Here is a 17943-nt window from a genome sequence, read left to right on the forward strand (position 1 = left end):
ACAGTGTTTTGAGGATTAAACACTTGCTAAAAAGGTAGACAATATAGACTTAACTCCATGTACAGGCCAGACAATTAATTTTGTACCTGTAAACAAAGACAGATTCATACAGCAACAGTTTGATCTCTATGTGCTACTGATCACAAGTGGTCAAAGCATGAGACTATAGGGTTCCCTACACTTATCACAACGTAGCTAGAATGTTGTCCCAAATATCCTATTATATATCCAAATCCATTGTGAAGCAAGATCTCTATGCATGAAAGGTAGCACTTTTGCTTGTTGTGTGAATGTGAAGGAAAGAGGAAGCATGTTCCAGGGTCTGTACTCCCAAGTGGTTCTAAACTTTCTAAACTGGGCTTTTAAAACTGCTCTAAATCCTTGTTCTCTGGTCCTTTTCCCTTCTAAGTTTGAACCTCAAGAGAAAAAAAAGGAAAAGCAATTCCATTTTTGCTGCCTGCAAGATAGAGGCAAGAACAGCTCTGAGCGGAAGTAACTCTCAGTTTCTCCACCACTCACAATTCTCCTTCCATCTGGCCTTTCAGTGCTCTGTTTATGGCAAAAACAGCCCTGGTTTCTCTACCATTTATTCAAATAATTATGGAAAAAGGGAAAGAACCTTAGAGATGTTCCATATTGAGTACGAACCGGTATGAGAAAGGGTGAGCTGCATGTAATCTCATAAATTAAGTTGTACATGACAACAGCTAAATGGGCCACCATCTCCTTACACCTTCCCTTCCGTGGCCACCCCTGGCCCTGGCTTTTCATGGTACATTCCAGTTAGTAAAATTCTATCCACATTCAGCATTACAATTTAGAATTTTAAAACTTCCAGCAGAAGTGAATACTAATGAAATCTGAATTTCACACATGCAAAAATATATCCTTCAAATGTTTCTACATTAGTTTTTTTCCCACAAAATAACTGTTCTCCAGCCAATAGGAATAAAATTCAGGATATCTGAAACATCTGGTCTTTGCGATCTATCTTCAAATAACGGAAACAGTTGATTTAAAAGGAAATGAAAAATAAACTTTGCAAAAAAAGAAAACATGTAAAAGCCCTGAAAATATCAGAGGGATGTATAACAGTGTACACATAAAAAAGTTATAAGGCACCCTGCCGTATCAGTAGTTTCATCCAAATATCATAGCAGGATATGTGACTGAAACCTGAATGACTTCCTTCTTAGAAACAATGATTTTAGAAAATCCTGTTTGACACATGCTGCTTCCTTTCTGTCACCTAATTGATGATATTCCTTCTATTTGGTATTTACATAGTATTTCATTCTTTACTCACTAATGCTGGGTGAACACCTAAAAAGTAAATGTCATGATTGATGCGTATGTCTTGATATTTTCAGAGTACTTCAGGCAAAATGGAATGAAAAGGAAGGAAAGAAGTGAGAGACAACAGGAGAGGGAAAAAAGAAAGAGAAGAAAGGAAGGAGGGAGGAGAGAAAGAAGGAAGAAGAGAAGGAGGAACGAGGAAAAAGGAGGATTAAAGAAAGGCAAAGGAAGGAGAAAGGGTGGGATGGAAGAAGAGAGAGAACAGGTTTTCATTTACCTGAATACACCAAGTCATTTAAAAACTTTTGACCAAGATAATGCTAGTTCTCCTAAGCATATGTTTTTATTTTAGGGATATAGATTTAGTCACCTAACATGATCTTTTTAAGGCATATTCCCAAGACCCCTGCTGACTACAGTTTTAAAAGTTTCAAAATAATACATAATTCTATCGGATGTATTGTGTATCATTTTAAACAACAGCAGCAACTCTATGGATTCAGCAATCCTACATTTTCACTATTTCTCTTATCAAGTAGCCAAAACATTTTTTGTTAATTTGATAAGCCCCACAGAAGCAAATCTGTTGTTGTTGGTTTTCATTTGAATTTATTTCTTTTTTATTGTTTTTTATTTTAATTCCAGTATTATTAACATACAGTGTTATATCAGTTTCAGGTGTGCAGTATAGCGATTTAACATTTCAATACATTGCGTTACACAGTGCCCATCACAGTAAGTGCACTCTTTAGTCCCCCTCACTACGTCACTCATCTCTCCATCTACCTCCCCTCTGGTAACCATCAGTTTGTTCTCTGTAGTTAAAATCTACTGCTTTTAGTTAATTCAGCCCTCCCAGTTAGTATCTTGTCCCATATTCTATAGGCTTACTTGATGAACTCTGCCCACTGTAGAGACTATCCATGGAGTCACTGGCTTTAAGAGAGATCTTCTCTGTGTGAAATCCAATCATTGGGTCACTGTTCCGATATGGGACAGCATCCTCTCCATCTTCCTCATCCTTCAGAAAAATGTATCAGAGGTTAAGTGCAGAGAACTGATTTCCATGGATATTGTGCATTGATTTAACAAACAAGACATATTTTAGCAATAAAATACTTAGGAATACATCAGCATAAAATATGAGAATCATTAATCTTTAGTTGAATTTCTAGCAAAACATGTTATATTTGGAAAAGTTCTTTAGATGAAACATTCACATTATGGAATTCAACTGAAATTATAATAGTTCATTTTGTAAATTAGGATGAATGTCATATCCAGACTATTTAATCAGAAATGTTAGATTTATTAACATCTATGCTTTATCTATTAAAGCACTTTTATTTCTTCATGTTCTCCTTATCATCTATTTACCACCGTTACTAATCCTTTGAGATCTGATATTACAAGTTTAAATTCTGCATAGTTGTTTCATGTCAGTTATTTGCACCCTACCAGATCACTAGATATGAATAAAACATGCACATTTTGCAATTCTAAAGCAAAGCTTATCTAAGAAGCTTTACAAATCTCATACTGAGCTTGCACACCTAGTCAAGTGAAAAGCAAATCCTGCATAAAATTAGGAAAGACAGAGAATTTCAAAACAAATTACATCTGCTTGAAAACATCTCAAATGTCTTCCATATTTAGATAGTTTGAACAAAACCTATAAATTTCTTAATATTCATGAAAATGTAATTCAATATTCCTCATTTATGAACATTTCTAAACATTGATAAAACTTCATAATACATATATATACTCAGTTTGATTCTCTGCTTTTATCCATTCCTTTATTCATTTGTTCAGTCACTCAACACAAGTTTACAGAACACCTTGTAAGTACCTGGCACTGTTTTGGGAACTGGGGATACATAGTAAACAAGATCACAGAGTTCCCACCTCTCATAAGATACATTTTAGTGTGTTAGGCTCTGGTGTTTGTATATGTATGTGTGTTTAGTGTTTGAGGAGGTGTGTATAAACAAAACGCAAAAGAAAATTTCAGGGAATAAGTGCTATGAAAGAAATAAAACTGAGTGATGTGAGAGGATGAGCTTCTAGGATTAGGGTTAGGGGAAGGTTAGCTGATTTAGATGGAGTAGGCTCCAAAGACCTCCTCTATACCATAATAATGCTCTGAATTCTTGACCTGAATGTTAAGATGTAACTTATGTAAACATTTAGAGGCAGTTTTCCAAGTAAAAGGAATAGCAGGAACAAAATAACTAAACTCAGAATTAGCTTGGGTTGTGAATGGAAAGGCCAAGCCAATGCAGCTGCAGCTGAGTGAGAGCAAGGACAGTATTAGGAAATGAGCTCAGAGAAGCAGACTGGAGCCAGATTAGGAAGAGCTTTATAGACCATGTGTGATGGTCATGGGAATGTGTCACTCAGATCTTTTGCTGCGAGACCCTTCTTTAGTAACAGTCCTAGCTACTGAATCCAGCTCTGTGCCTGCATGGAAGCCATGCTCTCTGCCAATGACTGAACCAGTGGGGGTAACTTTCTGGTGGGATATAGGGCTGTAATGAAAAACTGGTTCAAAGACTATCTACCAACCTGGCTAAAGCTTTCTTCCTCTCCTTTCATAGGTGTCAAACTTGCACTGTTCTCTGAAGGCTTCCCTATCAATTCTTGTTTCTTTATCCTTCACAGGCATTTCCCTGATAATCTTTGGTGTATCCATTGCTTTCTTATGGTCTGCTTCTTAGAGGATTGGAATAAATCTATTATAATATGGGAATGCATTGTGAAAGCATTGTAAAATTTTAACCAAGGGACATGATGTGTTCTAAATTCCCCTTTAAATCTCTCTGGATTTCATGTGGAGAATGGCTTTAATGGAGGCAAGAGTGGAAGAAAGACAACCAATTAGGTGGTTATCATGGCAGTGTAGGCAAGTTGTTGTTCTTGGTTAATTGGTTGGTTGGTCTAAAGCAAGAATAGTTTACATGGAGAAATTAGGGGCTTTAGATAGTATTTTGGAGTTTGAGCCAAGAGGGTATGCTTATGAATTGGTGTGAAAAGTGAAAGAAAAAAAGAATTTGGAATGATTCTTAGGCTTTCTTCTTTCTTTACTTCCTTCTTTTCTTTCCTTTTCTTTTCTATTCTGTTTTATTATTTTCTCTTCTTTTCTTTCCTTCCTTGCATCTAGAGTTATGGCAGTGTTGTCAGTACTGGGAAGACTGGACAAGAAACATGCTTTTGGTCGAGCACAGAGAATTAATAATTCAGTTTTGGATATATTGGGTTCCAGATAGCTATTGTATATCTAAGCAATGATATTGAATACACAATTGGTTGTTTAAGTACAACAGGTAAGATGTCATACATAGCTAGAAATGTAATTTCAAAAAAAAGTGATGCGACTAGATGAGATCACTGAGGGGGAGCGTAGATTGAGTAAAGCATCTAGGAATAAGCCTCAGGAGGACTCTCAATATTTAGAGAGACAGGCAAGAAAGCAAAGCCAGGAAAGAAAATTCTTAGAAAGAAAGAAAATCAGAAGAATGCCCAGTTAAACCAGGAAAAAGAATGTTTCATATATGTTGAAATCATCACTTGTGTCAAATACAGTCGAAAAGTAATGTAAGAAGAAAGAAAAGTGATCAGTAAATTTGGCAACACCGAGGTCAATACTGATTATGACTACTGTCTTAATGGATTATTGGAGACAGAAGTCCTACTGAAGTGGGTTAAAAAGAGAATGAATGAAGACCTATAGATCAATGTAATAGAATTGGGGGTCAGAAATAAACCCAAGTATTTGTGATCCATATAATTATGACCATGTATTTATTATCAATTGATTTTCAACAGGGGTGCCAAGAAAATACAATAATTGTCCTTTTAACAAATTAATGTTGTGACAACTGGATATCTAATTTGAAAGAATGAAGATGGACTCCTACTACACTTGATAGAAAAATTATTAATAATCATACACCAAAATTTATGAGCTACAACTGTAAGCTCTTAGAAAAAAATATGGGAGTAAATCTTTGTAATCTTAGGTTAAGCAACAGTTTTCTTTTTTTTTTTTTAAGCAACAGTTTTTTAAGTGCAGTGGTAAAAGTTCAAATGACAAAAAAAAGATAAATTGTGTTATATCAAATTATAGATATTTGTGCTGCAAATGATAGCATCAAAAAGTGAAAATACAATCCAGAGGAGAAAATATATCATATTGCAAATCATATATCTGATTACATTAAGGATATATTTTTAAAAAGCTTAAAAATCAACAATGAAAACCCCCCAAATCACCAAAGTAAAAAATGGGGAAAGGATTTGAGTAAACATTTTTTTAAAGAAGATATACAAATGGCTCATAAGAACACGACAAGATCTCAACATAATTAGTCATCAGGGAAGTGCAAATCAAAGCCACATTGAAATCCCATTTCACACCCAGTAGGAAGACTAGCATCAAAAAGACAGTAACAAGTGTTGACAAACATGGAGATATTGGAACCCTCACACATTGCTAGTGGGAATGTAAAATGATGCAACTGCTTTGGGAAGCAGGTTGCCAATTTCTCAAAATATCAGATAGTTACCATATATCCAAGAGAAACAAAAGAATATTTTCATATAAAAACTCCTAAATATTCATAGCAGCATTATTTACAATAGCCAGAAAGTGAAAACAACTCAGTATGTATCAACTGATGAAAGGGAAAATAAAGTGTAGTCTATGTATATAATGGGATATTATTTGGCAATAAAAAGAAATGATGTACTGATGTTCGTTATAACATATGACATACTGTTCTTCATATATTACATGTGTGGTCTTTCTGAGCCCCCATTTCCTCTATTAATATAGGAATAATAATGTTTTGTTTTGTTTTCCTACCTAACTTCTGGGCACAATTACTGAGGGAGAAAGTAAATGTTGAAGTCCTTTTTAAAGCACCAAGTAATTTTATGTCTAGAAGAAGAGTCTGTTGACCTTTTTAAGAAAAAAATTAATAGAAAAACACACAAAAAATTAACAGAGTACGCTTACCTTTTCTTCAGAGAGGGCTTTGATGTACTTTTTACTCACTTTTTTCTTCATTGTCCAGGAAATAGCTCTCATTTTTTTCCCTAAACCCCCTCCATTATTTGAAGTTTTACTTTGTTCTCCACTTTCATTTATGGGTTCTCCTTCATATACCTAGTTAGAATTATTTACAAAAGACAGAATAATAATAAAAATCATTGATCTGAAAACATTAAAGAGAAGATTCCAAATTTTTGGACCCATATATATTGTGTACAGCAGCCTCCAAAACTTCAGTTGGGGTATAATACATATTTTTAAAGTTGTCCAAGCCTGGTTACATATGTGACAAACTCAGAAAATAAAACTTGTGATGTCAAAGGACCTGAGCTTCACATGTAAAATTTGTTTCAAAGAATTTTAGCTATTCTTTAAATAGCTCCACAGTAGAGCCACTTTAATTTTTCCCACTTTTGTGATGGGCAAAATGGAATTGAATGATTGGCATAATGAGTGATTTAAAACTACATAAATGGGAGATATTTTATTGGGGGCTTTAGAAAGGTGACAGCATGTATTCATGCTGAATGGGCACTAAAATAATCCTCTTATTCTTATAGAAATTGAAATGGTCATTTTTTAATTTTATTTATTTATTTTTTTAAAAATTTTTTATTTATTTATGCTAGTCACACAGAGAGAGCGAGAGAGGCAGAGACACAGGCAGAGGGAGATGCAGGCTCCATGCACCCGGAGCCCGATGTGGGATTTGATCCCGGGTCTCCAGGATGTGCCCTGGGCCAAAGGCAGGTGCCAAACCGCTGCGCCACCCAGGGATCCCTGAAATGGTCATTTTTAAAAATATTTTATTTATTTATTTGAGAGAGAGTGACAACACAGGTGGGGAGCAGCAGGCAGAGGGAGAAGCAGGCTCCCACTGAATGGGAGCCTGACATGGAGCTCGATCCCAGGACCCTGGGATCATGACCTGAGCCAAAGGCAGACACTCAACCAACTGGGCCCCCAGGTGCCCCAAAATGGTCATTTAAAAATTTTTTTTGGAGTTAAGTAAATCCACTGAGAAAGTGCAGTTTTTTCTTCTTGCAGGGAAGTGCCTCATGCATATTTCCCATATTCTCAAGCAATAGTAAATGTGAACTTGGTCTAGCCATTAGTATAGAAATCTTCATGTAATTCACATGTAACTAATTCTTCTAGGTATTTAATATTTTTTTTAAATTTTTTATTTATTTATGACAGTCACACACAGAGAGAGAGAGGCAGAGACACAGGCAGAGGAAGAAGCAGGCTCCATGCACCGGGAGCCCGACGTGGGATTTGATCCGGGTCTCCAGGATCGCGCCCTGGGCCAAAGGCAGGCGCTAAACCGCTGCGCCACCCAGGGATCCCTCTTCTAGGTATTTAAATTAACATTACCTGATAATATATTTGTTTGTTTGATTGATTATTGCCTGTATCTCTCACTGTAAGGTATGCTCCATAAGACTAGAGATTTTATATTTTTTTATTTATTCTGAAAGTCTAGAACACTTCCAGGAACATAACTGACACTTGATATTTTTAGAATAAGCAAAACTTCTCATGTAGAACTTTGGAGTGATTTTTTTTCTTAAAGGACATAATTGGGTTACATATCCTTAATATCTTAGATTTCAAGAAAGTACTCTTTAGGTGCATCTATTTTAGCATTCCCCACTGTTCTTGATGGGTAGGCAGACAGATATTTCCTGAATTTTAAGTAAAAAATAAAGGGAAACTTCTCTTTAGTGAACTTGAATACTTAATTTTTATTTATTTATTTTTAAGATTTACTTATTTATACCAGAGAAAGAAGGTGTGTGCGGGGGGTGGACAGAAAAAGAGGGAGAAGAGAGAGTCTCAAGCAGGCCCAGCACGGGCTTGATCTCACCACACTGAGATCATAACCTGAGCCAAAGTCCAGAGTCGGACTCAATTGACTGAGCCACCCAGGATCTCCTTGAATATTTTAATATAAAGGTTTAACAACATAGTTAATAAAATGATTAATCAATACTATGTTTTGCTTCATATTTTATGCCCAATTACCTATGATAAATAAGAATGGACAGCCGATTTAAGTCCTCATTGAACTTCATTAATTTCTACATTTTAAAAAAAAATTCTACATTCAAGGTTATAAAAGGCAAGGATTCTTTGCTTAATTCAAAACCCTGAATAAAATATAACTTGGAGACTCTTTAAATTTTTAAGTTAGCCTTTCTTGTCTCTCTTCTCTCTAAATAAACTCTATCTTCACTGTCAAATTACAAACTAAAAATAAATAAATAAGCCAAGAAAGTATATTGTATTACTATCTGTGTTAAATTACCATTGCCTAAGCTTCAAACAAGTATCACAAATATTTTTAATTTTTAGGTTTTTCTATCAATTTTTGTAGAGGTTTCAAAGAAACTACTTCAGCATATTTTAAACTTTCAAATTTATCTATGCTGGTCTCTTTTATCGCCTGAATCACAACTTTATTAGATATTTATTTACAGTTGCTGTTTTTCTAAGATCTGTTTTTCCCTCTATACTTTAGGCTTCATTAAGTGGGGATTTTCACCAATTATTGCAATAGTAATTTCTGAGTAACTAATGGGAACTCTGTCATAGGGTAGGTGCTCAAGAAATACTTGTTGAATGAATAGATGCTGTATTGCTGAAAAAACATGTGAACTACTTTTTCAGATTTATTAATTCTATCACAAATTATTAAGCCACCATTACTAATCAATAAACCTGAATTAGCCTGAGCTACTCTTACAGGTTAACCCTAGCATTATAAACTAACAGTAGAATATATCTATATGTGATTATGGAAAGTCAAAGTTTTATATAAGATGTTAATTGAAAATGAAATTATATAGGGTTTCTCACTATTTATATACATATGTTATCTTATTTAAAACTAAAAAAATGTGGATAGACTATATAGCTATTATAGGTTTATCCATAAGCATGTGTATATAAATATATAGACAGATAGAGGGAGATATAAATAATATACATATGTATAAAAGGGGATATATTTTACACACATACATATATGTGTGTACTAACAGATATATTTATAAAGTAATACTTGATGTTATTCTATTTTCATTTCTTTTGTTTAGAATGTCTATTACTGAAATGCCAATATTTAAAAGTATTATAGATACACAGACATAGGAATCTGAGAAGTATGTTGAGAAATTAAATATGATAATGGGAAAAAATCTTTACAAAAAAAACAAAAAATAAACATACAATAATAAGAATGAATAATTAAGAAATACATATGATCCAAAAACCTATTGATCTCAAATGTATCACATGTGGAGTTGCTAAATCAGGTTCAATGATAAACATGTATTTTGAATTTTCTCAATATATATCCCTTTCAATAATCATTTATCACGATTGGCCTGTAGTTTGTGAGATAGTGCAACAGAAATGCAAACTTGGAGTCAGACAAGATGGTGAGTTCTGCCTTTGTCACTTATTAACTATGTAATTTAGAAGTAACTTTACTCAACAAAATGTATTACTTCATTGGTAAAACAATACTAATAGTTCCTACATTATAGGTAGGTAAAGTGTTTAGTGTTGTGCTTATATCATAGTTAGTGTTCAATTAAATGTAGATATTATTATTATTACTATTGCTATTATAATTATATAGTCTTTATTGTATGGGAAGCTTTCCTTAAGCTACTTTTAAAGTGTTCATAGTTTGTAAATGTGTATGTAATGGTCACCTATGAGACATTTCAATGCATATAGTAGAGTGCAATTGAACAACCATATGCCCTCTTTAAAAAATTTACAATTAAGTCATTTAATCATTAAATTAATCAAAGCAATTACAATTGACATAAAATTTAACATGGATTGTTTTATGGTGGAAATGCTCAGAAAATTTGAGATTATTTGTATTACTTTAAATTGTAACTCTCTTCTTCAGTTTATATTCTGCTTTTCCGAACATGTTAGGCTTCTTAGACAACTTTTTACCCCTAATACCCAGCATGGTACTGATTACTAAGTAGTTGTTTGTTCAATTATCACAAAAATATAGGCAAGACTGTGATTTTTAAATATACTTATTTTTCTTACTGTACTTAGCAAAAGTGATATTGGCTTCATAATTTTTCATAATGAGTTTGCATTACATTCATAAAATACTAACCTCAGTTGAATCATCTGGTTTTGAAATGGAATTATTCCGAAAACGATCAAAATTCCCAAAACTGCTGCTGCGCTATAAAATAGGAAAGAGAAAGGACACTTAGGATTTGTGACTTTCACTGATAAAATTGCTAAATATATTAGATTATGGTTTAATAAGTGTCAATATATTACAAATAGAAGATTAAAAAAGCTCTTTTCTCTGGAATATCTAAAGGCATTGAAGATATAACTATGATTAACATTATAATACAGTGGACAAAATGTCTTCATAAGTTTTATGTTATATTGTTAAGCACCTTGAAGAAAATCTATTAAATTATTTTCAGTTTATAGTGCTACCTCTGCCCTTGGGAATGGCATCTGAACAATCTATGAATTCTAACCTAAGCCTTCTTGAAGTGAGCTAGCCACAAACTAATTTCCAAGAAGGAATGACATGTATTACTAACCAACCAACTAACAAATAAATAACAACAACAAAACAAATAAAAACAAACAAACATCTGAGTAAATCTATTGATATACCTCATAAAGATCATATTTGTCAAAAAACTAAAAGTGACTACAAATGCGTTTATCATTGATAACTTGATAATTTGAGACTCTAGTTGGCGTCAGAAAGAGAAGGCATACCATAGAGCTATTAATGAATTGAAAGTAGCATTTAGGCATGCACAGTCTAAGGTTGGAAGTAAAACTGAATTTGTCCACATTTAGCTTGGAATTACAATGAGACCTCAGGGTCAATTTCATTCACTGGTTTTGAGAAAAAGCTCAATATGTTAATAGAAGACTTGTTCCCTTGGATACTTTTTGCCTACAAAGCTAAATTTTTATTCATATGTAACTCATTCTAGGCAGGTAATTATAAATAATTCTGATATGTTACAAAGTAAATGATTCTCTGAAATACATTTCAACAATCTTTAGAGTCATGGAGTAAAAAAATGGACATTTCTTCACTATCATCATTTATTTCATACATTGTTTGGAAAGGTGAATATCTGATGTTAGGTCCTTTAAGTACCCATAAATCCTAAGAATATATTCTATCTCAAGAACTTAATTTCATTCCAAGTTGGTAATATTTTCAGAATAAGCTGATGGTACTGAAAAATAACCTGATAATTTGAAAAGTTAACAACGGGAGTCAATAATTTATAAAACCGTGTATTAAAAAAAAAAAGTGTATTGTCCTTTCAGAAGTCCCAGCACAGTTTAGTTTAAGTCAGCTTTGAAGGTTCATTGTTCTTACAAGCACTCTTACACTCATGTTTCCCCACCAGCTATCTTTAAAACTCCTTGTTTCCCTTTTAAATGAGCTGAAATAAAAAGATCCTGACGTGTGACAAGGGGTTAGCTTGATAGACAATGTGATACGTAATATCGCCCCAAGGATGATGGCTGTGTTAGACACAATTAACGCCTTTTGCTGACTCGCCACCCCTGCTGAACAAGCCCTTCAGCTTGTGGCAAGAAGAGAGAAATAGAAGGGCTGAAACTGAGAACCACACTGGAAAATACAAAGTCTTCTCATGCAGGGCTTACTAACCTAGAATGACTTCCCAGAGCATTAATCACTTCAACTTGCCTAGTAGGCATTTCCATGAGGCTATCATTGCCCAGAGATCACAAAAGGGAATTGAATGTATTGTTGTCCTGCTTATAAACAATCTGAACACAGGGAAATCTGTTACTCTTTTATATACTTGAAACATTCTGATGGCCTATTGGAACCTACGCCTAGGGCAATTTTGCAGTCTGCATCCAGCCTGCATCCTGCTTATTAAATATTGATGAGGGTTACAACATGATTTCCACCACTGGATAATGGGTCCTGTTGCCCAGGAGGGCACAGAATAGGCTCACTTCAGCATTTCTCAACATTATCTTCTGCCATTAAGTAATCAATAGTCACCACCTTTTAAAATTAATTCTCCCCTCATTATATCAATAAAGAGAAGCAGATTTAGGAGTAGTGGTTTAAGAAGTCTTTAGACTATTACTTTGGGTTTTGTCAGTCATCTCATTGCTAATCACTCAATAGCATTAAACCAAAGAAGTGCAATATCAATCCAAGATAAGACACCATTAAGAAGCAAATCTAAGTATTTGAAACAATGTTTTAAAATTTCATTATTCTCTAGTCTAAAAGTTAGTGACTTTCTGAGATGGTTTCATAACGTATAGGTTATGGCTTACGATGAAGAGGGCTAATGTCTACTCTGAGGTATGCACAACAAACACACTTATAAATTCTACTCCTATTACGTTTTCAATGAAAAGGTAGATCATATGGAAACAAGCTAGCTTTCTAGTAATAGTCCTTTAAAAATGGAATGTGTTTGAATCTCAATAATTTTGCATTGCATAATCATAATGGATTAGATTTAGCAAATATTATCTTGTGACAGAAGCTCCCATCAAGACAGAGCTATGATATAATGAATAGCTATCAATGGGAAGAGTAACTTAAAATAAAAATGCGATTAGTATTTTAGATAATTTTTGTATCTATTGACATTATATCATATTTAGTCTTTAATTCCACTCTATACAGTCTTTCTTTGTGCAGTTAGATATATATTTGTAAAATGGCATATTTGTGGAGGGTAATTTGGCAAAACTATACTTTTATGGAATTATCTCCAGGATGTAGTGTAAGGGAAAAAAGGCAAATGTAGGTAGAAAAAAATGTAAACAGTAGGCTGCTGTTTATCTAGGGGTGGAAATAGATATTTGTATTTTAATACAGGCGAATACATACTTTCTTAGAAAGATAGGGAAAAATGAATAATGTGAAAAAGAGAAAACAGACTTCTTTGAATATACCTTATTTTGTGGATTTGACTTTAAAACTATGTAACTTTTTTTTAACAGAATTAGGTAAAAATAAACACAATCTCTAAGAATTCTAAATAAAAATAAAGCAAATGAACCAAATTCTATATTGAATTAGTGGCTTAGAAAGAGGAATTACTTTAAGTGATTTTAAGAACAATAATTTGACTGTCCAAAGGACAAAAAATAATGACAAAATAAAATTTAACCTGTTTTCAGTCATAGTTTTTTTTTTTTTTTAGCAATATTGGTATATATAAATACATATGTTGAGGGACAATGAAAATAAGTAATGATGTTAATGACAATGGAGTCAAGATACTCAGTTAAAATTCTCATATGGGTCACGGCATAGAATAAGTAGTCTTTCAGAGACGAGTAGGGCCATGTCAAAACAATGAAAGACAGGAGCCATATTAAAAATCTTCTCACTGGATTAGATTATATCCAAAGATGGGATAATTTTTTTGTCAATAAGTGAATACATCTAAAACAGCAAAGTTCATGAATCCGTAATGATACCGAAAGGGAAAAAAAAAATCAGTGATCGCTTTTGGAAACATCAGAGTTATATTATGAACCCTAGCAAATAAAGGAAAAGACCTAGACTTTTAACCTGCTCTCCTTTTATGAAATATATTTCAGAATAAATAGTTAATGAGGAAAAATTTATCTCTCTCTATGTGTGTATGTTCTAGCTAATCAAATAGGAATGATGAAATGACCAAGGGACTGTCTCGGAAACCCCTGATGGCAATAGAAGGATCTTAGCGATGATCCTTGATGGCTACTAGAATTATAAAAAGAGAAAACTAGAATATGTGCTTCATAATATTAGCGCCTAACAGTACCCAGGGAAGTAGTCTCAGAAAAATAAATAAATAAATAAATAAATAAATAAATAAATAAATAAAGCAAGCAAGCAATCGCACCAAACTTCTCTAACTACCAGATTGTAGGAAGTCAGGGACAAAGAAGCATTTTAAATGACACCAAAAGAATACAGTCAATCAGAAAAATCTAGACACTGAGGAAATCTATAGGACAAATAACCTGGTTTCTTCAATGAATCAATAGAAGAAAAGTATAGATTAATAACCTCTCAGAGTTGTCTAACCAAATATAACCCATGGATCTTGTTTAGATATAGATAAAAGAAACCAAAATAAAAAAGGCAGTGAGGACAAGACTGAGGAAATTTTTTAAATAACTAGCTATTTGATGAATGTGAGGAAGTATTATTTTTTACTTGTAATTCAGGATAACCTAGTGAGGGGCAACAAGCATGTGAGCATAAAGAAGAAACATGACTGGCCATTATTTAATAATTAACTGAGTGGTAGACTGTACTACTCTGTTTTTGCATATACTGAAGTTTCCCATAGTAAAATGTTTGGCTAAAAGAAAAAGAAAGGGATATGTACCTATATAATAGCTAAAAAACAAGAGTTAATCATGTGTAGGGGCAGGGAGGTACACTGGAAAAATACTTTCCTCTTAATTTTGCTGTGAATCTAAAAGTCTAAATAGTCTTTAAAAAAAGTTAATGTCACACAACTTTATAAGGAATCAATTTAAAAAAAATCATTGATATTGCTTGGGTCATAGTTGCTTGGAAGTACAGACATACTTGAGAAAATATGGTTCTGTTTTCCAAGTTTATTTTAGAACAAACCAACTTTCTGATATAGATGCACATTACTAGATTGCCTTTTGTAGACTCTCTCTAATTACATGGCACAGATTACTTTCTTCCACTTAGTCTACTTGGCTTCCACAAAAAAAGGGCTGAATAGTCTCATTTGGGGTGTTTGAACACATCTGTGTGTGTCCCTACACAACTCAATGAATAATATAAAAGAACTTGAGAGGATTAATTTTTTTGTTAGTTGCATTTTTTCTCTAGTTTTGTATAACAATTCTAATTATTACAGAATGTCATTTCATGATATAAAGCTGACTGTGTTCTTAGAAATTCTCTAGTCCTTCTCAGTGAAGAAATTTGCAGGAACCAGAACTTGCAAAAATAAGTTCATTTTTTTTCAATTCTCCACCCTGATGTACTCTCAAATCTCAGTGCCATCCCATTCCAAAGTTTTGATCTTGTCTTCTATTTTCAAAGAAACTTGTTATCTAAACAGGATGGAAATTTGTAAAGTTATCTTGATAGAATGGATAGAGCTAAATAGGATTCTTAGAACAGCAGCCTAAATTTATCGACATGAAAGATAATTAGGGGTCTCTTTTTGGAACTATAAATCAACCTTTTGACCAAATCCAAGGCAACTTGACCTTTACTTTCATTTCTTAACTAGCCATCAAGTTTTGGGGTCTTCAAGTAAAATCTTATCTCCAGCATGACTGGTAAGGCACTGGTGGAAAAGTTTCACAGTCTATTTCAAAGAAAAAATTTGCATATCTGAGTCAGACATCCGCAGTATTTTGAAATATACTGGCAAATTAAAAATGACACACACTCTGCCAATGAGTTCTCACATCTTCTAAATATTGCACATAGAGCGATGGTTAGTAATATGCTCCTGAAGATCAGAATTGTTTCGGCAAGCACTTGTATGAATATTCAATAATAATTGTATGCTAAATGTCAATAAGCTTGTCAACCTTTATCCAAAGGCATTCGAGAATTTAATTATCCTAACCTAACTCAGGTGCTGAGATCTTTTGAAGAGTTTGAAACAAATTTAACTCATTTAAAATAACCTGTTAGGATTGCTTCAGTGTTAAATAATGACACTATCATGTGAAGTCAATGGAAGATGGTTGTGTGGAGTGTCAGGGGGTTGAGGAGTAAAACACAACCGGAGCAGAGAAACATAACTTTCAACAGCAACATTTTAACCCTGAGTAAAGGCCACCCAATACTCCAACATATATTGGTGCTCTAAGTATTGTTAATGTAGATCTGGACTCTTAGAACAAAAGTTAGTTTACTTGATCTCTCTGGTTCAGCATCTTTTCTGTCAACTGCAAAATATCTAAAGGAAGTGGAATTCTGATTCCACTATAGTGTTTTGAAGTTGTGTCAGAATTTCCACGTGAAAGCTTTACTTTCAGAAGCTGATGTGCCACTAGAAATATTTTTTTGCAAATTGAAACTGCCTCAAAGGAAAGAGACTAGAACCCCCACCAAAAAAAGAATCAATGTAAAATGATCCATAATCTAGAAAAGTGGTTATTCATATCAACCTATTTAATGTAACAAAACAAGTTTTGTGAGTAAAAAAGACTCAGATATTTAAAATTTTTGATTGCACCTCTGCATGATTTATTACTGTATGTTATGATTTACATTACATCCATAGATTGTAAGTCATTCTGAAGTTTTAAGAATTGAACAGAAATTAGAATATTCTATTTTAGTTGAAAAGAGTTTTTTAAATAAATAATACTGATATGTCTTAAATATATTTTTTTCAGGTAAAAACCCTGACATGGCAAATGTTCAGTCACTTGATATCATCAGTTCTTACAAAACCCTATAGAATAAAAAGGAGATTAAAATCTGTTAAAAATGTGACCATGATCAGACTACCCTGAACTGCTCAGCTTCTTATCTTCCCTGTTGTAAAACTTCTGCTTGGCTTGCTCACTCCGACTATTGTTATAGCACACGGTCTATTCCTTCGTTCTCTTTCTCTAACTACTAAATGGTCTCTCTTGATCCTCCTGGAATTGTTTCATTATGCTTCCATGAAACTTTCAAGAATTTCCCCAGGGAACTCATGTTCATAGCTGCTGTAGCCCGCAGTGGCTTCTGTCTGCTTTCATGCTGGAAGGCAGATGTGCCAACCAAAGTCTCTCTCTGCTTATATCCAGTTGCCTCTGAGGACCTGCTTTGATTCTGCCTTCTGAGCCATCCACCTGCACTCTTGGAAACGTTTGCTCACTCTGGGGAGTTTGGACACATAATGCAAAATGCAATATACCACACACACATTCTTTCAGCCTCCACATCTGCTCAATTCTTTCCTGAAATCTCCATTGTAGCCATTTATGTTCATCACTGCTAGTCAAAAATGTGCTTATGGCCACATTCCTGAGCCAATGCACTAACAGGCAGCTTCTTAGTACCCAAACTCTTGCCTTTCCAGTCATCTAACATCACACATAGAACTAATTTCCCAAAAAATACCAGTTCTTATCATTGCATTCCTCCCAAAATATTAAGCTTGCTCCACAATGTTATGATGGTTACTGAGGATCTGTTCCATACCCAAGTGATTTATCTATGATTATCTCATTAAAAAGACACAATCACCCTCTGAGATAGGTCTTGATTTCTCCAGTTTACAGATGAGGAAAACTAAGGCTCCAAGAGTTTAAGTACCTCTTCCTTAGTCAGTAAAATAAAGCTCAAACTCAGCATGCTGCACTTTCATGATTCTCCATGATATCAGGTAATGGTACAGTCTGATGTAACATAACTGGCAGTTCTGGCTGGTCAGTGTGGACACATTCACTTATGCTTCTAACCTGTGGCTCATGTTATTTTTCTTGGTTTTTGTTTTTTCCAAGGAATGTCCTTCCTCTTTTTTCCCCACCTATTCAGATCCAGTCCATTCTTCAAGGGC

The 17943-nt window shown here is 33.9% G+C and overlaps 1 protein-coding gene across 1 annotated transcript in view; it reads right to left on the reverse strand.

Moving 5' to 3' along the window:
- SAMSN1 (SAM domain, SH3 domain and nuclear localization signals 1) overlaps nt 1-17943 on the reverse strand; it is a 139989-nt gene that overhangs the window by 17987 nt on the left and 104059 nt on the right. The window contains 3 exon segments of the mRNA XM_055313826.1: nt 2188-2317; nt 6317-6466; nt 10509-10580. Of these exon segments, the coding sequence (XP_055169801.1) occupies nt 2188-2317; nt 6317-6466; nt 10509-10580 (352 nt within the window).

The sequence above is a fragment of the Nyctereutes procyonoides genome, unplaced genomic scaffold, assembly GCF_905146905.1.
Source record: "Nyctereutes procyonoides isolate TBG_1078 unplaced genomic scaffold, NYPRO_anot_genome, whole genome shotgun sequence".
NCBI classification, from domain to species: Eukaryota; Metazoa; Chordata; class Mammalia; order Carnivora; family Canidae; genus Nyctereutes; species Nyctereutes procyonoides.